Here is a 15,038-nt window from a genome sequence, read left to right as displayed (position 1 = left end):
CAGTATGTACAAATGAGATGAGTATGTAAACAAAGTGGCATAGTATAGTATAAAGTGGCTAGTGATACATGTATTACATAAGGATACCGTCGATGATATAGAGTACAGTATATACGTATGCATATGAGATGAATAATGTAGGGTAAGTAACATTTATATAAGGTAGCATTGTTTAAAGTGGCTAGTGATATATTTACATCATTTCCCATCAATTCCCATTATTAAAGTGGCTGGAGTTGAGTCAGTGTCAGTGTGTTGGCAGCAGCCACTCAGTGTTAGTGGTGGCTGTTTAACAGTCTGATGGCCTTGAGATAGAAGCTGTTTTTCAGTCTCTTCGGTCCCAGCTTTGATGCACCTGTACTGACCTCGCCTTCTGGATGATAGCGGGGTGAACAGGCAGTGGCTCGGGTGGTTGATGTCCTTGATGATCTTTATGGCCTTCCTGTGACATCGGGTGGTGTAGGTGTCCTGGAGGGCAGGTAGTTTGCCCCCGGTGATGCGTTGTGCAGACCTCACTACCCTCTGGAGAGCCTTACGGTTGAGGGCGGTGCAGTTGCCATACCAGGCGGTGATACAGCCCGCCAGGATGCTCTCGATTGTGCATCTGTAGAAGTTTGTGAGTGCTTTTGGTGACAAGCCGAATTTCTTCAGCCTCCTGAGGTTGAAGAGGCGCTGCTGCGCCTTCTTCACGATGCTGTCTGTGTGAGTGGACCAATTCAGTTTGTCTGTGATGTGTATGCCGAGGAACTTAAAACTTGCTACCCTCTCCACTACTGTTCCATCGATGTGGATAGGGGGGTGTTCCCTCTGCTGTTTCCTGAAGTCCACAATCATCTCCTTAGTTTTGTTGACGTTGAGTGTGAGGTTGTTTTCCTGACACCACACTCCGAGGGCCCTCACCTCCTCCCTGTAGGCCGTCTCATCGTTGTTGGTAATCAAGCTTACCACTGTTGTGTCGTCCGCAAACTTGATGATTGAGTTGGAGGCGTGCGTGGCCACGCAGTCGTGGGTGAACAGGGAGTACAGGAGAGGGCTCAGAACGCAACCTTGTGGGGCCCCAGTGTTGAGGATCAGCGGGGAGGAGATGTTGTTGCCTACCCTCACCACCTGGGGGCGGCCCGTCAGGAAGTCCAGTACCCAGTTGCACAGGGCGGGGTCGAGACCCAGGGTCTCGAGCTTGATGACGAGCTTGGAGGGTACTATGGTGTTGAATGCCGAGCTGTAGTCGATGAACAGCATTCTCACATAGGTATTCCTCTTGTCCAGATGGGTTAGGGCAGTGTGCAGTGTGGTTGAGATTGCATCGTCTGTGGACCTATTTGGGCGGTAAGCAAATTGGAGTGGGTCTAGGGTGTCAGGTAGGGTGGAGGTGATATGGTCCTTGACTAGTCTCTCAAAGCACTTCATGATGACGGATGTGAGTGCTACGGGGCGGTAGTCATTTAGCTCAGTTACCTTAGCTTTCTTGGGAACAGGAACAATGGTGGCCCTCTTGAAGCATGTGGGAACAGCAGACTGGTATAGGGATTGATTGAATATGTCCGTAAACACACCGGCCAGCTGGTCTGCGCATGCTCTGAGGGCGCGGCTGGGGATGCCATCTGGGCCTGCAGCCTTGCGAGGGTTAACACGTTTAAATGTCTTACTCACCTCGGCTGCAGTGAAGGAGAGACCGCATGTTTTCGTTGCAGGCCGTGTCAGTGGCACTGTATTGTCCTCAAAGCGGGCAAAAAAGTTATTTAGTCTGCCTGGGAGCAAGACATCCTGGTCCGTGACCAGTGAATTGTGAATTGATCCCGGACAATCCTAAACTGAGAACTTGTAAAAGAGCACTTTAAAGCAGCCTTGTTTTACCGGAAAAAGAGAGATAAACAAAAGGAGGTCGTCAGCATGTAGCAAGACTTTCTTCGCCCAGCCCGCCCTGATTATGCCTTGAATGGCATCATTAGAGCGTAGTGCAATGGCGAGAGGTTCGATTGCCAAAGCAAACAACAAGGGGGAGAGTGGGCAACCCTGTCTGGAGCCGCGGTGCAAGGGAAAATAGTCAGAGGACAAGTTATTAGTCCGTACCGAAGCCATGGGGGAAAAATAAAGAATCTTTATCCACGCAATGAATTTGGGGCCAAAGCCAAATCTATAAAGGGCAGCTGTTAGGTAATCCCACTCAACACGGTCAAACGCTTTTTCGGCATCAAGTGAGACCACCACCTCCGGGTCCCCCGACGCTGGGGAGTACAGTATATTCATAAGGCACCTAATATTGAAAAATAAATGCCTATTTCTCACAAAGCCAGTCTGGTCAGAGTGTATTACTTGGTGCAGCAAGCCTTCCATACGGATGGCTAAAAGCTTAGCTAGGATTTTGTAATCACAGTTTAAAAGCGAGATTGGGCGATATGATCCACATTCCAGGGGGTCTTTGTTTTTCTTTAGTAGTAATGAAATTGAAGCCTGATAAAGACGAGGCGGTAGCTTTGAAGTATTAAGGCACTCTGCAAATAGTCGAGACAAGAATGGGCAAAGCAGACCAGAAAATGTCCTGTAAAATTCGGTTGGAAAACCGTGATTTACCACTTTTCATTGCGGACACTGCTGTTGCAATCTCCTCAAGCGTAAATTCTTCTTCTAGATGGTCATGGGAGTCTGTATCAATTGAAGGCATATTCAAGCCATCAAAGAAGGAGTCAATCAGCAAAGGGTCTTGAGGGGATTCAGAGGTGTATAGCGCAAAGTAAAATTAAAATTGTAAAATTGTTTAAATTGATCATTGATCTCTTTATGTATAACTGTGGTGGCACCAGACGGGGTCCTTATTTGTGGGATTAAACGTGAGGCCTCAGATTTACGGATCTGATGCGCAAGGAGTTTACTGGCCTTGTCGCCTTGTTCATAGACTTTGTATCGAGCTCGCAAGAGTAACTGTTCAGCTTGCCTGGTAGAAAGCTCATCAAATTCAGATTGTAGTAGTTGGCGCTCTTTATGCAGATCAGAGGAAGGATCCGTAGCATACTTCTCATCCAATGTGGCTATGGACTCGCTCAGGTCCCGAAGTCGCTGGGAGCAAACTCTGTTTTGGTTGGCTGTATAAGAAATAATTTGGCCACGTAGGTATGCTTTGAGAGACTCCCATATGGTAGAGCAGGACATACCTGGTGTTGAATTAGTTTTTAGGAATAAGGTGATTTCAGAAGAAATGAAATTGACAAACTCCTTATCTGAGAGTAAAATGGGGTTGAGGCGCCATTGATAACACATAGGAGGTCGCTGGGGAAACTCTAGTTCAAGCACTAATGGTGAATGGTCAGAGATAACAATACTCTCGTAAGTACACTGCCAAAGGTTAGGCAGAAGTGTTTTGTCCAAAAAGAAGTAATCAATCCGGGAGTATGTTTGATGAACATGAGAATAAAAGGAATACTGTCTATCTGTAGGATGTAGGAAACGCCAGGCCTCAAACATAGCATATTTCTGAAGAAAGGATTGAATAAGTAGGGCACATTTAGATGGGCCTGTATTTGTTTGTGAGGACTTGTCAAGAACTGGGGACATTTTACAGTTGAAATCCCCCCCTAAAATCAACAAATGAGAATCTAAATTGGGAATAGCAGACAGAAAGGAAGAAATGAAACTTGTGTCATCCCAATTGGGAGCATAAACACTAGCCAAAACAAGAGGGGTAGAAAACAGTTCACCGGTTACTATGACGTATCGTCCTTTAGGATCAGCAATAACCTCAGAAGCTACAAAGGGAGTAGCTTTATCAACCAGAATAGCAGCACCTCTTGATTTACTATGAAAGTTTGAGTGGAACACTTGACCAACCCAGTCCTTACGCATCCTAAAAGGCTCACCAGTCCTCAAGTGAGTCTCTTGTAGAAATGCAGTATTTGCATCCAAACCCTTTAAGTGTGTCAACACCCTCTTATTCTTCACCGGGTTGTTAACCCCTTTGGTGTTCCAAGAAATGTACTTGATCGCATTATTTCGGCCCCTCTGGGGATTCCCGTTATTCAACCCTGTCATCAGAGCATAGAATGGAAAAGCAATGAGAGCCCAAAACCCCCAGAATAACTTGTCTTAGAGTAATAATGTACGGTGGTAAATGTTTGAAAAAGTACAGAAAAAAAACTGGAAAAAAAAAGGCGAATCCCTTGTGCAAACGGAATGACAAAAGCACCACTTGTAGATGTATATAATTGTATTCCCAGTCTTATAACAGGCATTGAGAGAGAAAATAAATTAAATGTATAAAGGCTCTCAGCCAAAAATCTAATTTGAAGTAAGGAAATCGTAGTAAGACAATCAAAAATGATACTAATTATAATAGTAGTCCAGTTGACGCTGAGACAGCTTACAACCAATACCAAAAAACTACGTGTGCGCAACGTTGAATGTTTTCTGGGCATAAATGACGCTCAAAACTTAAAATTAAAGTGAGGCCCCAAAAACCGTGTAGCCTCGGGAGACATTTACTATTTACTGGGTCAATGCAAACGGATGCAGTAAACAAATAACCAAAAATATTTTGAGTCACTGAGATAATGTGTAAACAGACTAAATAGGTGAGCGAGATAAGGCACGCACACTAGATGATCAAAACATTAGATCACATCAAATAAGCCTGAATAGTTTCGCCAACTATACAAGACTAGCCTGTTATATCTAAACATAATTTTACCACAGGTGGGTTACTTACTATCCACAGTTCGCAAGCAACCGTTGCTGAATTGTGAGCATATTCAAGACTTCTTGATGTGACGTTGAATGTGAGCCATAGCCTCATCCGGAGATTCAAATGTGTAGTCTTTACCCTCATGAGATATCCATAAACGGGCCGGGAATCGCAGTCCATACTTCACACTTGGATGGTCCCGAAGTACTCGTTTGGCCTGTCCGAAAGCTGCACGCTGCCTGGAAACAGTGGGGGAGTAGTCCTGGTAGATGGAGAAGCTCTGTCCTTGAAAGCTCAGAGTGGTATTGCGGGCTCGTCGGAGGATCTCCATCTTCTCATGAAAAAAGTGCACTCGAAGAATTATGTCACGGGGCCTCTCCCCATCCCGGGGCTTTGGGCGCAGCGACCGGTGGGCTCGATCAATCAGGGGCTTTTCATCTAAGGCAAGAACATCCTTCAGCAGCCCTGAAACGAAATCCGTGGCGCGATGCATTTCCGCGGACTCTGGGACCGATACAAGTCTCAGATTATTGCGGCGAGAGAATCTCTCTAGACTCACACAGCTCTCCTTAACCTTTTTCAAATCCGCAGCTAGGCGTTTAACTTCAGCCTCCAGGGATGTAGTTAAATCGGAGACATTAGTAGCGTAGGTCTCCAGTGCTGCAATCGTTGTAGTGTGTGACGCAGTTGTTGTTTTGAGTAATGTGATTGCTGGCACAGTCTCGTTCCGCAGGATGGTTAAATCTGCTTTTAAAGCATCAGAAACCTCCTGTATTCTGGCCTCAATCGTAGCAACCACCTGTGTTTTCATTTCAACTATCTCAGAGCGTAGTAGTTTGATGGCCTCGAGAATGTTCATTTCAGCGCCGCCGGGCCAAGCCGCGCCCCCGGGTAAAGTGTGCGTCCCCGGGCCCTCAGACTCAGGAGAGGGCGGTGATGAGAGCGGGTCTTGTAGGCCGGGTTTTCTCAGAGTCATGCTTTTGGCCTTATGTTTGGTCGACATGCTGACATTCGGAAGCAAAGTAGTCTTGGTTTTTACGGAAAGGGATCACCAAATCAATATTTGAAAATAAATACGGTTCTGCTGCAGAATTCACATAAACTTTAAGAATACCACGGGAGCAAACGGAAAACACGTCAGTCGCACATGGCGTCCCCTACCATCCCCCTGTAATAGGTATTCTAAGTTCTTGTTTATCTAGGATTATCTATCTATTCTCATAGAAATACTAGAATGGACATTCCCATTCTGGTCAACGTTCTGTGCTGGTTGCGGACCGGCAGCCAATTTTGACATAGCCATGAATGTATTGTCAAATTGCCATGGTCTAAAGGTGTTTCCCCATTCTAGTCATTATATTTGAATGCTACTGTTGTGAGGTCATTCTTGAGTACATAGATGTATTGTACCTCTATCTACTCTGTGTGGCGGTGTCTCTGGTTCTCTGGGTGTGTCTCTCCTGCATGCTTTGTGTCTCTTCTCCTTCCTGTGGTTTCCAGGAGACAGGCTGGAGGAGCTCACTGAACTGGTCACCGTCTCTCCAGAGCTGGGGTTACACAGGAACAGCAGGGGTTAACATTAATGGGTGTTTAAGCAGCAACAACCGTCAATCACCCTTATAAGATATAAGTTATTTTAGAAAGACGTAACTTTGGAAGTTGCCTAAATTGTAATCTATGATCTTCCAAGTTGTGTACAGTATTAATGTGAGCTTTAGCTATTGATCATGGAGATTATAAATTAATGGTAAAGACTTACCAGCTCTCTGGACACTTGACCAGGTAATAACTGGCTGTAGAGAGGAGAAGTCAGAGTTAGGGGCTAACAGGGGGAAGCAGGTAGCCTAGTGGTTAGACCTTTGGACCAGTAACCGAAAGGTTGCTAGATCAAATCCCTGGGCTGACAAGGTAAAAATCTCTCATTCTACCCCTGAACAAGGCAGTTAACCCACTGTTCCTAGGCTGTCATTGAAAAAAAAAATTCTTAACTGACTTGCCTAATTAAATAAAGGTAAAAAACAATGATGGTACAGAATTACAGTGAAATACTGTTTCTTTCTTTAAGCCAAGCACACAAGGCTACGAAACACAAGTGACAGGGAAGATAAATTGTAACCTTTGAGTGTGTGTTTACCTTTTCTGAGTGTATGACGTGTGTGCAGGTACTGGCAGGTGAGGACCAGCGTGAACAGGAAGATGGAGAGCAGTCCCAAGGAGCAGAGGAGCACTGCACACAGGTACACATCTGGAACACACATACATGTTTTACTATCAAAGTGGGGACACATCTATAACACATCTGGAAGAGTAAGACAGGCACAGGAATGTCATGTTTTGATTCCAGATTGGGATTGTTTCTGATTAGAAAGAAGTATAACACTAGTGCTAATGTTGTCAGTACAGGACAATGATGGGCTGAGTAAAGACATATGAGAAAACTTTACCTCCAAATAGACGCCACACTCCCTCATCGCTCCTGTCCAGTGGGATGTATACTGACATAAAAAGAGAACATTGGATACAGTAAGTGAAAAATCAGTAGATATTGGTAATATAAATTTCAAGTGCTTCATTTTACTCACCTGTGGGCAGAGTTAGCACTTTTTTAGACTTTACAATTGGTTTCAATTGACATCAAGTGCACCTCAAGTGCTAAATCAAGTGCACCTGAAGTATTTGTCATACTACTTTGTGTACTGTATGTATTTGACCCAGGTCTGAACATTAGCATTTCATCTAATGTAGTCTAAGAAACTCAATGAAAACAGTAGAGTTGAATGTTTGCTGAAGACAGAGGAAAACTGAAATATGTATGTTAGTGAAATGGTACATTCTTTGTGTGCATTCACCCATGGCAGCAGACAGACTCCCTCAGTGATTCACAGAAATACACTGAAATACACCCAGGCCCAGACCGCCATCAGACTGAGGCAGAGAGAGATGACTGCAGGGCATGCCAAACCCACACAACCCCACAAACAGGGCTGGCTGGAGAGTGAGGGGGTTCCCCCATCTACAAGTCTACTGAGTTGTGCGGGCGTGCACAGTATGAATGTGTGTGGATATGAGTGTGCCAGATAAGGCTTTCAGTATGAGCCAAGGGCATTTAGGAGAACAGAGGAGAGGAGTGAGATTGAGGAGAGATGGAGGATAGACAAAGGAGAGGAGAGATGAGAGGTGTTCTACATACTTAGCCTCTGAACCTGTAAATGAGATTTTAATATGCCTCTTTAAAACAGGTAGTGAGTGATACAACATTAATACTGACTCACTTCAGTTAACCTGAGATGGCTTTCTTTTCTTACCACCCATATAGCATATCTGCTCCAGGTACATTGAGATAATGCTGTCATGTTTACATTTTTACCTAAATATTGACATTTACATTATCTCAGTAATAGTTAGTGATATACTGTAGAGATAGAGCGCATACAGCTAGCTGTATTTGTCTGAACAGAGGCTAACCTTGCTGATAACTGAAGTGATGCGGAGGGCTGGAGTTCCAAGAAAGATGAGGTACAGACTTGTTAGTGAGGGGCTCACACACACACAGACACACACACACAGTACTAAATATTTATGTTTGAACATCTTGAAGAACGATCTGGCCTTAATGGTCATGTACTCTTATAATTTCCACCCAGCATAGCCAGAAGAGGACTGACCACCCCTCAGAGCCAGATATTTGGACACAGCCATGGTTTCATCTGTTTCTACTAGTCCTATAGCTTCTACATCAGACAGGTGTGCATTGAGAATATAAAAGCATTTCTGAGGCCAGATGTTCAACCTTATATACTGTTTGCTGTAGTCAAAAGGCAGTTGAGCGATTGTATGTTTATTTATTTTACTAGGCAAGAACAAATTCTTAATTTCAATGACAGCATAGGAACAAGTGGGTTAACTTCCTGTTCAGGGGCAGAACAACAGATTTGTACCTTGTCAGCTTGGGGATTTGAACTTGCAACCTTTCGGTTACAAGTCCACCACTCTAACCACTAGGCTACCCTGCCGCCCCAATGTATGTGACAGTACTTATGATGTCATATAAACATACTGTATGAAAGATTATGTTCATGTCTATGAACAGCACTGACTGTTCTCCTCAACGTAGTTGAAAAGAGCAGAAGTCAGCATTTGGCTGCAGACAGTGGTCTGGGGTGAGTGTGTGGGCGAGAGTTGGCCATCTCTCTGCTTGATACAGCATCTCTACTTTGACTGGTTTGGGTTAGGGTTAAGTGTGTGGGCGAGAGTTGGCTATCTGGTATAACATATTTGTTCCGAGTTGAGTAAGTGGGCTGTCTCAGCAGGGTGTAGTCTTTGTTTTCTGACTGAAAGGGACTGAGTTGAACAGGCAACTACACTTCATGTCTCGCCTCTCGCTCTCTTCTCTCCCCCTCTCTCTCTCTCTCTCTCTATCTTCCTTCAGACTGTCTTACGTGTGTTTTTGTGCAGTAATTCATTTCTGAGATTTCAAAGGTTTATACAAAGTTGCCAATGTATTTGCAATTGATATTAACAAGCGACATATAAAAATATGCTTTAAATGAAAACAGAAATGACCGCATTAAAAAAGAAGCAGTAGACTATTATAATCAATTTAGTTATATTTTGCTATTGGTAGGCTACTGTCTCTATTTGCCTCAATATATTTTAAGATGTGTAACCTAACATGTGTGCAACGATGTGCCAAATCTGTGATTTTGTGCATTTTCATAGGGTAAGCATTATAATAAGGCGCCTCAATATTTGCAGCCGTAGGTAGTAATATCTCTGTAGGAGCTGATCCGTTGTCAGTATTGTGTAATAATTATAATGTTAAGAAAAGATTTGAATGGAGAAAGCTGATCTGTGAGCAGCACTCCCTTTCTTTCGATCCTACTCTATCATTATTGTTCCATCACTATCAGGGCATTTTTTCATGCCACGACCCACTCATCCTGCTGTGTTGAGAATCCGGGGTCGTATTCATTGAGCATTAAACAGAGAAAAACAACCTTACTGAAACAGGGAGGGACTACCTAAAGTTGTCCTCCAATAAGAATAATTTTCCATTGCAAAATTGTTTTATTAGTCGTACAGGATGCACATGGTATACACTGTCCAGCTAAATGCTTACTTGCAGGTTCCTACTCGACAATGCAACAGCAATTAGAAAAAATAAAATTTAAGAATAAGAACATAAAGTAAATGGCTCAGTAAAATAGAATAAACATTTTAGCATAAGTATAATACAGGAAGGCAGAAGTTATAGTCCAATATTTACACATGTTTTGGGGACGGGGGGGATTAGGGGACAAGTGTTTCAATTATGCAGTATTTAGCAATAATAATAATAAGGTTTGCCGTAATGAATATAACCCCAGTCTAAATGAGTTTTCCTGGCAATCCTGGACCCAAGTACAAAAACAAGCTAGTTAGCTGATGTCTGGTAGAATTTATTTGCTAAAGACAAGTGAAAGCTAAATTATAGACTATTTGAAACTGATGGAAACCCAGGAATTCCCTGTAATTCACAAGGAAACACTGAATGGATGGAATAAATGAGCCTGTCTCTCTGTGAGTCAAGCTAACCCCAGTATGCTTCTGTCATGATGTTGGCCTGGAGGGTAGGTTTATGACAGTCATAAATACCTCTTCCCCCCCTTTTTCCTCTCTACCCTACTGAGGTTACATTTGCAAAACCCTTGCAGAGAACGTCTGGGAACGTCAGAATGTGGGGGGAAATGAACTATATTCGGGTAATCCGAACAATTTAACATATGCGGTGGTACTTAATGAATATGATGTCAGTTCGGTTGTCATCTGAGACATTCTCATCAATGTTAAGATGACATAAACTCTACAGTGGAAAGTCTACACATCAGAGTTATCAGATTCACATGGAATTGTGGTTCAATTCAAATGTTTGAATATGAAATTATTTGTGATGGGATGAAATGTGATTTTAGCTTCTAAAATGTGAGATGTGGGTTTTCATAAGATATTGCTGCTCACTCAGTGGCCCGCCCATGTGAAGAGACAGAGGTTGTATTCTATGACACACCCCCCTTTTCTCCCTTCCTATAGAAAGCCTTGACGACAACATAACTTCCTGTTCCGAGGACACGAGGGTGACGGTCCTATGTCAGAATGGTTCAGATAATAACTACAGAACAAAGCCAACATCAGCATGAGCTTTGGTTGCGAATGTTATGAACTTTTGAACTCTTATTCACTACAGAAGTGATACCACCTAGCTGTTGAGTTAGCGACCGCAGCTGCAAACGCAGGTTAGGAAGGAATAGACAGAGTATCCCGTCTGTCACACGATGACGTTACTACAACGTATCCAATTGACAACCAGAGACATTCTTCAAAGGACAGAGGACTCGGTTTGCCAACACGGCCTTCCATCTACCACCAACCTACTGAAGCGCAGCTCAGAGTAAATATTTATTGCATTTTCCTTTTCCAAATGGGCGGCAATTTAAATGCATAAGATACTGTATTTATGATAGCACATCTTTTTTCCCTTTGTTCTTCAGTCTCCCGCTCTTTCACTCAACCCAGGCCCTTTTCATTTGTGTAACAAGTTGTCATATCTGTTCCGCACGCTAGGGAAAAAAATAAAATAAATAATATATGGAATATTTTGTTTTAGGTGTAAGTATAAGATGTTTTTTACATTTGACATTGTCCATGATTTTTACTTATTATTCATTCACACAGGGTCTTTCTTAAAATGTATACTACCGTGCTCCGAGCATACTGTGCTCCGAGCACACAAAGTGGAGCATGGGAGGCTCAGAGTATGAGTCCAAATCAAAGTCTGCAAAACGGAGCACGGAGGTCACTTCTCGAATGTGTACTTATTTTGAAGCATGCAGCGATGCAAGCTTCAACGGAAAGTATGCAAAGAAATATGACGCAACCACCAGAAGAGGCATGACTTGATGTACTGTAGTTCTCCACCTGGAAGAAGTCATTTTCAGTCAACCCATCTTTGGATTCTCCCGGTAAGTAAAACACTACAATGTCACAAACGCTATGAGATCCTCTTGTGTGCAGGAGTGTAGTGGGTGATATTCCCAGGTACACGCCGTATACCCACTTTTTTTTCAGTGCTTATACTCACTTCCCACTTATGCGTATCAAAGTAGTGTATGCTGTATCAATTATGTAGTACAATAGAAGATCATGCGCAAACTAGTCTAAACAATTGCAAAGTATGTGAAATAATCTCAGTAAAAAAAGAAACGTCCCTTTTTCAGCACCCTGTCTTTCAAAGATAATTTGTAAAAATCCAATTAACTTCACAGATCTTCATTGTAAAGGGGTTAAACACTGTTTCCTTTGCTTGTTCAATGAACCATAAACAATTAATGAACATGCACGTGTGGAACGGTCGTTAAGACACTAACAGCTTACAGACGGTAGGCAATTAAGGTCAAAGTTATGAAAATACAGGCCTCTCTCATCTTTTTAAGTGGGAGAACTTGCACAATTGGTGGCTGACTAAATACATGTTTTACCCACTGTATATAATGTAAAAAGCTGTCATCGAGGCAAAGGGTGGCTATTTGAAGAATCTGTTTGTTTAATACTTTTTTGGTTACTACATGAATCCATTTGTGTTATTTCATAGTTTTGATGTCGTCACTATTATTCTACAATGTACAAAATTGTAAAATAAAGATAAAAACTTGAATGAGTAGGTGTTCTTAAACTTTTGACCGGTAGTGCATAAATATACAGGTGAAGTCAGAAGTTTACATACACCTTAGCCAAATACATTTAAACTCAGTTTTTCACAATTGCTGACTTTTAATCCTAGTAAAAATTCCCTGTCTTAGGTCAGTTAGGATTACCACTTTATTTTAAGAATGTGAAATGTCAGAAAATTAGTAGAGTTATTATGAGTCAGAAGTTTACATACACTCAATTAGTATTTGGTAGCATTGCCTTTAAATTGTTTAACTTGGGTCAAACATTTCAGGTAGCCTTCCAAAAGCTTCCCACAATAAATTCCTTGTGACAAAGCTGGTGTAACTGAGTCCGGTATGTAGGCCTCCTTGCTAGCACCTTTTTCAGTTCTGCCCACAAATGTTCTATAGGATTGAGGTCATGGCTTTGTGATGGCCACTCCAATACCTTGACTTTATTGTCCTTAAGCCATTTTGCCTTGGGGTCATTGTCCATTTGGAAGACCCATTTGCAACCAAGCTTTAACTTCTTGACTAATGTCTTGAGATGTTGCTTCAATGTATCCACATAATTTTCCTACCTCGTGATGCCATCTATTTTGTGAAGTGCACCAGACCCTCCTGCAGCAAAGCACCACCACAACATGATGCTGCCACCCCCGTGCTTCACGATTGGGATGGTGTTTTCGGCTTGCAAGCCACCCCTTTTCCCTTCAAACATAACAATGGTCATTATGGCCAAACAGTTCTATTTTTGTTTCATTTTGTCCCATTTGCTAACTGATGGTAGGCTACACTGAGGCACCAATGACACTAGTCTGTCATATGTACTTACGCCCAATCCATCTCCTTAATGCTGAGTGCCAAGCAAAGAGGCATCAGGTCACATTTATTTAGTCTTTAGTATGACTCAACCAGAGATCGAACCCCCACCCTTCCAATCTTAGGGTGGACACTATGTCGCTGATTTGCTGCTACTGTTAAAGTCACTGTAATAGTAGCAGTAGTAGTAGTATAGAATACCAGAAGTCACATTGAAATAGTAGTAGCCTAGTTGTAGGACTGTAGAAGTTTTGTAGAAGGAGGAACTAAGGAAGTTTTGCTTGAGAACTGAGAATTTCCTAGTATGGATGCAGTACCATTAATCTGTGCAAACTGATCAGTAAAACGCAACTCACAAATAAGTGAGCCAACTTACATACTGCACACTGTATCATTTCTGATTGGCTATAAGGCCATTCTAGAGTGTGCATTATTTCCCTATAATGCAAGGTATCATTCAATGGCTATGAATTTCATTCTTACATTTTCTACAGTATCTTTAAGCTGCTTTTCAAAGCCTATTTGAAGACATTTTTGGCATTGTTGAATTTGCTTTTCATAATAGCAACTAGGACTGATAGTTTGGTTTGTTAAGCTTACCAAGGCAACTACTGTAGCTATCAAACAACTTGCTAGCTACTTCAATGGATGTTGAACACATTTCTACCAGCAAATGAACATATTTCTAGAGGGGCTCTATACGTTCTGTGAAAAATAATGCAACTCCGTGGAAGGTGAGTTCCACTCTGTTGACACGCCATGGAAAACACATTCCACGTCATTCATTATTTTCCATATAAGGCATAGCCCCTCATTGATTATCCCTTACTAATATACCAATAAAAAAAGAGGCTTCCAAACCTCTCTGCCAATAACAATTCGTTTTCAGTTTTCCCCTTCCCACTCCCCAATACTATTGCTAATTGCTATTTGCTATGAATAACTTTTTGTTTCTTTTTGACCATTTTTATTTATAACAATCACAGTAAGGTACTTAATTGTTATCCAGAAATGATATGATATTGAGGTAAAAAATAGCTGCATTGGGCCTTTAAAAGTGCGTAAAGTTTATTCAACTTAAGAGACAAGTAGGAGAAAATGCCCATCGTTCCTCTTAAGACTTAGCCGCACCCCACACATGTAAACACACGAGTCAGCATGGTATTGTCTTCCAGAAAGTATTATCTGGCAGCAATTAAAACTGTGAGTCTTTCTGAGTAAGTCTCTAAGAGCTTTCCACACCTGGATTGTGCAACATTTGCCCATTATTCTTTTCAAAATTTGTCAAACTTCGTCATATTGGTGTTTGATCTTTGCTGGTCAACCATTTTCAGGTCTTGCTGTAGAATTTCAAGCCTTTTTTTCAAGCAGATTTAAATCAAAACTATAACTTGGACACTCATGAACATTCACTGTCTTCAGTGTATATTTGGCCTTGTGTTTTAGGTAATTTTTCTGCTGAAAGGTGAAATCATATCCCAGTGTTTGGTGGAAAGCAGACTGAACCAGGTTTTCCTCTAGGAAGTCCATTCCGTTAATTTTTCATCCTGAAAAACTGCCCAGTCCTTAACTCTATTACATTTATTTTTATCCTTAAAAACTACCCAGTCATAAATTATTACAAGCATACCCATAACATGATGCAGCCATCACTATGCTTGAAAATATGGAGTGGTACTCAGTGTGTTGTATTGGATTTGACACAAACATCATTATTTGTATTCAGACATTAGTACTGTAGTGCCTTGTTGCAATTAAAAAAAATGATGTACAGGCTTCCTTCTTTTCATTCTGTCAATTAGGTTAGTATTGTGGAGTAACTACAATGTTGTTGATCCATCCTCAGTTTTCTCCTATCA

General features: G+C 42.0%; 1 protein-coding gene across 1 annotated transcript in view; it reads right to left on the bottom strand.

Moving 5' to 3' along the window:
- LOC139381605 (V-set and transmembrane domain-containing protein 4-like) overlaps positions 1-15,038 on the bottom strand; it is a 28,569-nt gene that overhangs the window by 4,048 nt on the left and 9,483 nt on the right. Inside the window, exons 3-6 of the mRNA XM_071125256.1 lie at positions 7,117-7,167; positions 6,807-6,917; positions 6,432-6,465; positions 6,083-6,219 (exon numbers count right to left, since the gene is read on the bottom strand). Of these exons, the coding sequence (XP_070981357.1) occupies positions 6,083-6,219; positions 6,432-6,465; positions 6,807-6,917; positions 7,117-7,167 (333 nt within the window). The remainder of the gene's footprint in view (positions 1-6,082; positions 6,220-6,431; positions 6,466-6,806; positions 6,918-7,116; positions 7,168-15,038) is intronic.

This window comes from Oncorhynchus clarkii, chromosome 23 (genome assembly GCF_045791955.1).
Source record: "Oncorhynchus clarkii lewisi isolate Uvic-CL-2024 chromosome 23, UVic_Ocla_1.0, whole genome shotgun sequence".
Taxonomy (NCBI): Eukaryota; Metazoa; Chordata; class Actinopteri; order Salmoniformes; family Salmonidae; genus Oncorhynchus; species Oncorhynchus clarkii.
This window is presented reverse-complemented; position numbering and strand designations above follow the sequence as displayed.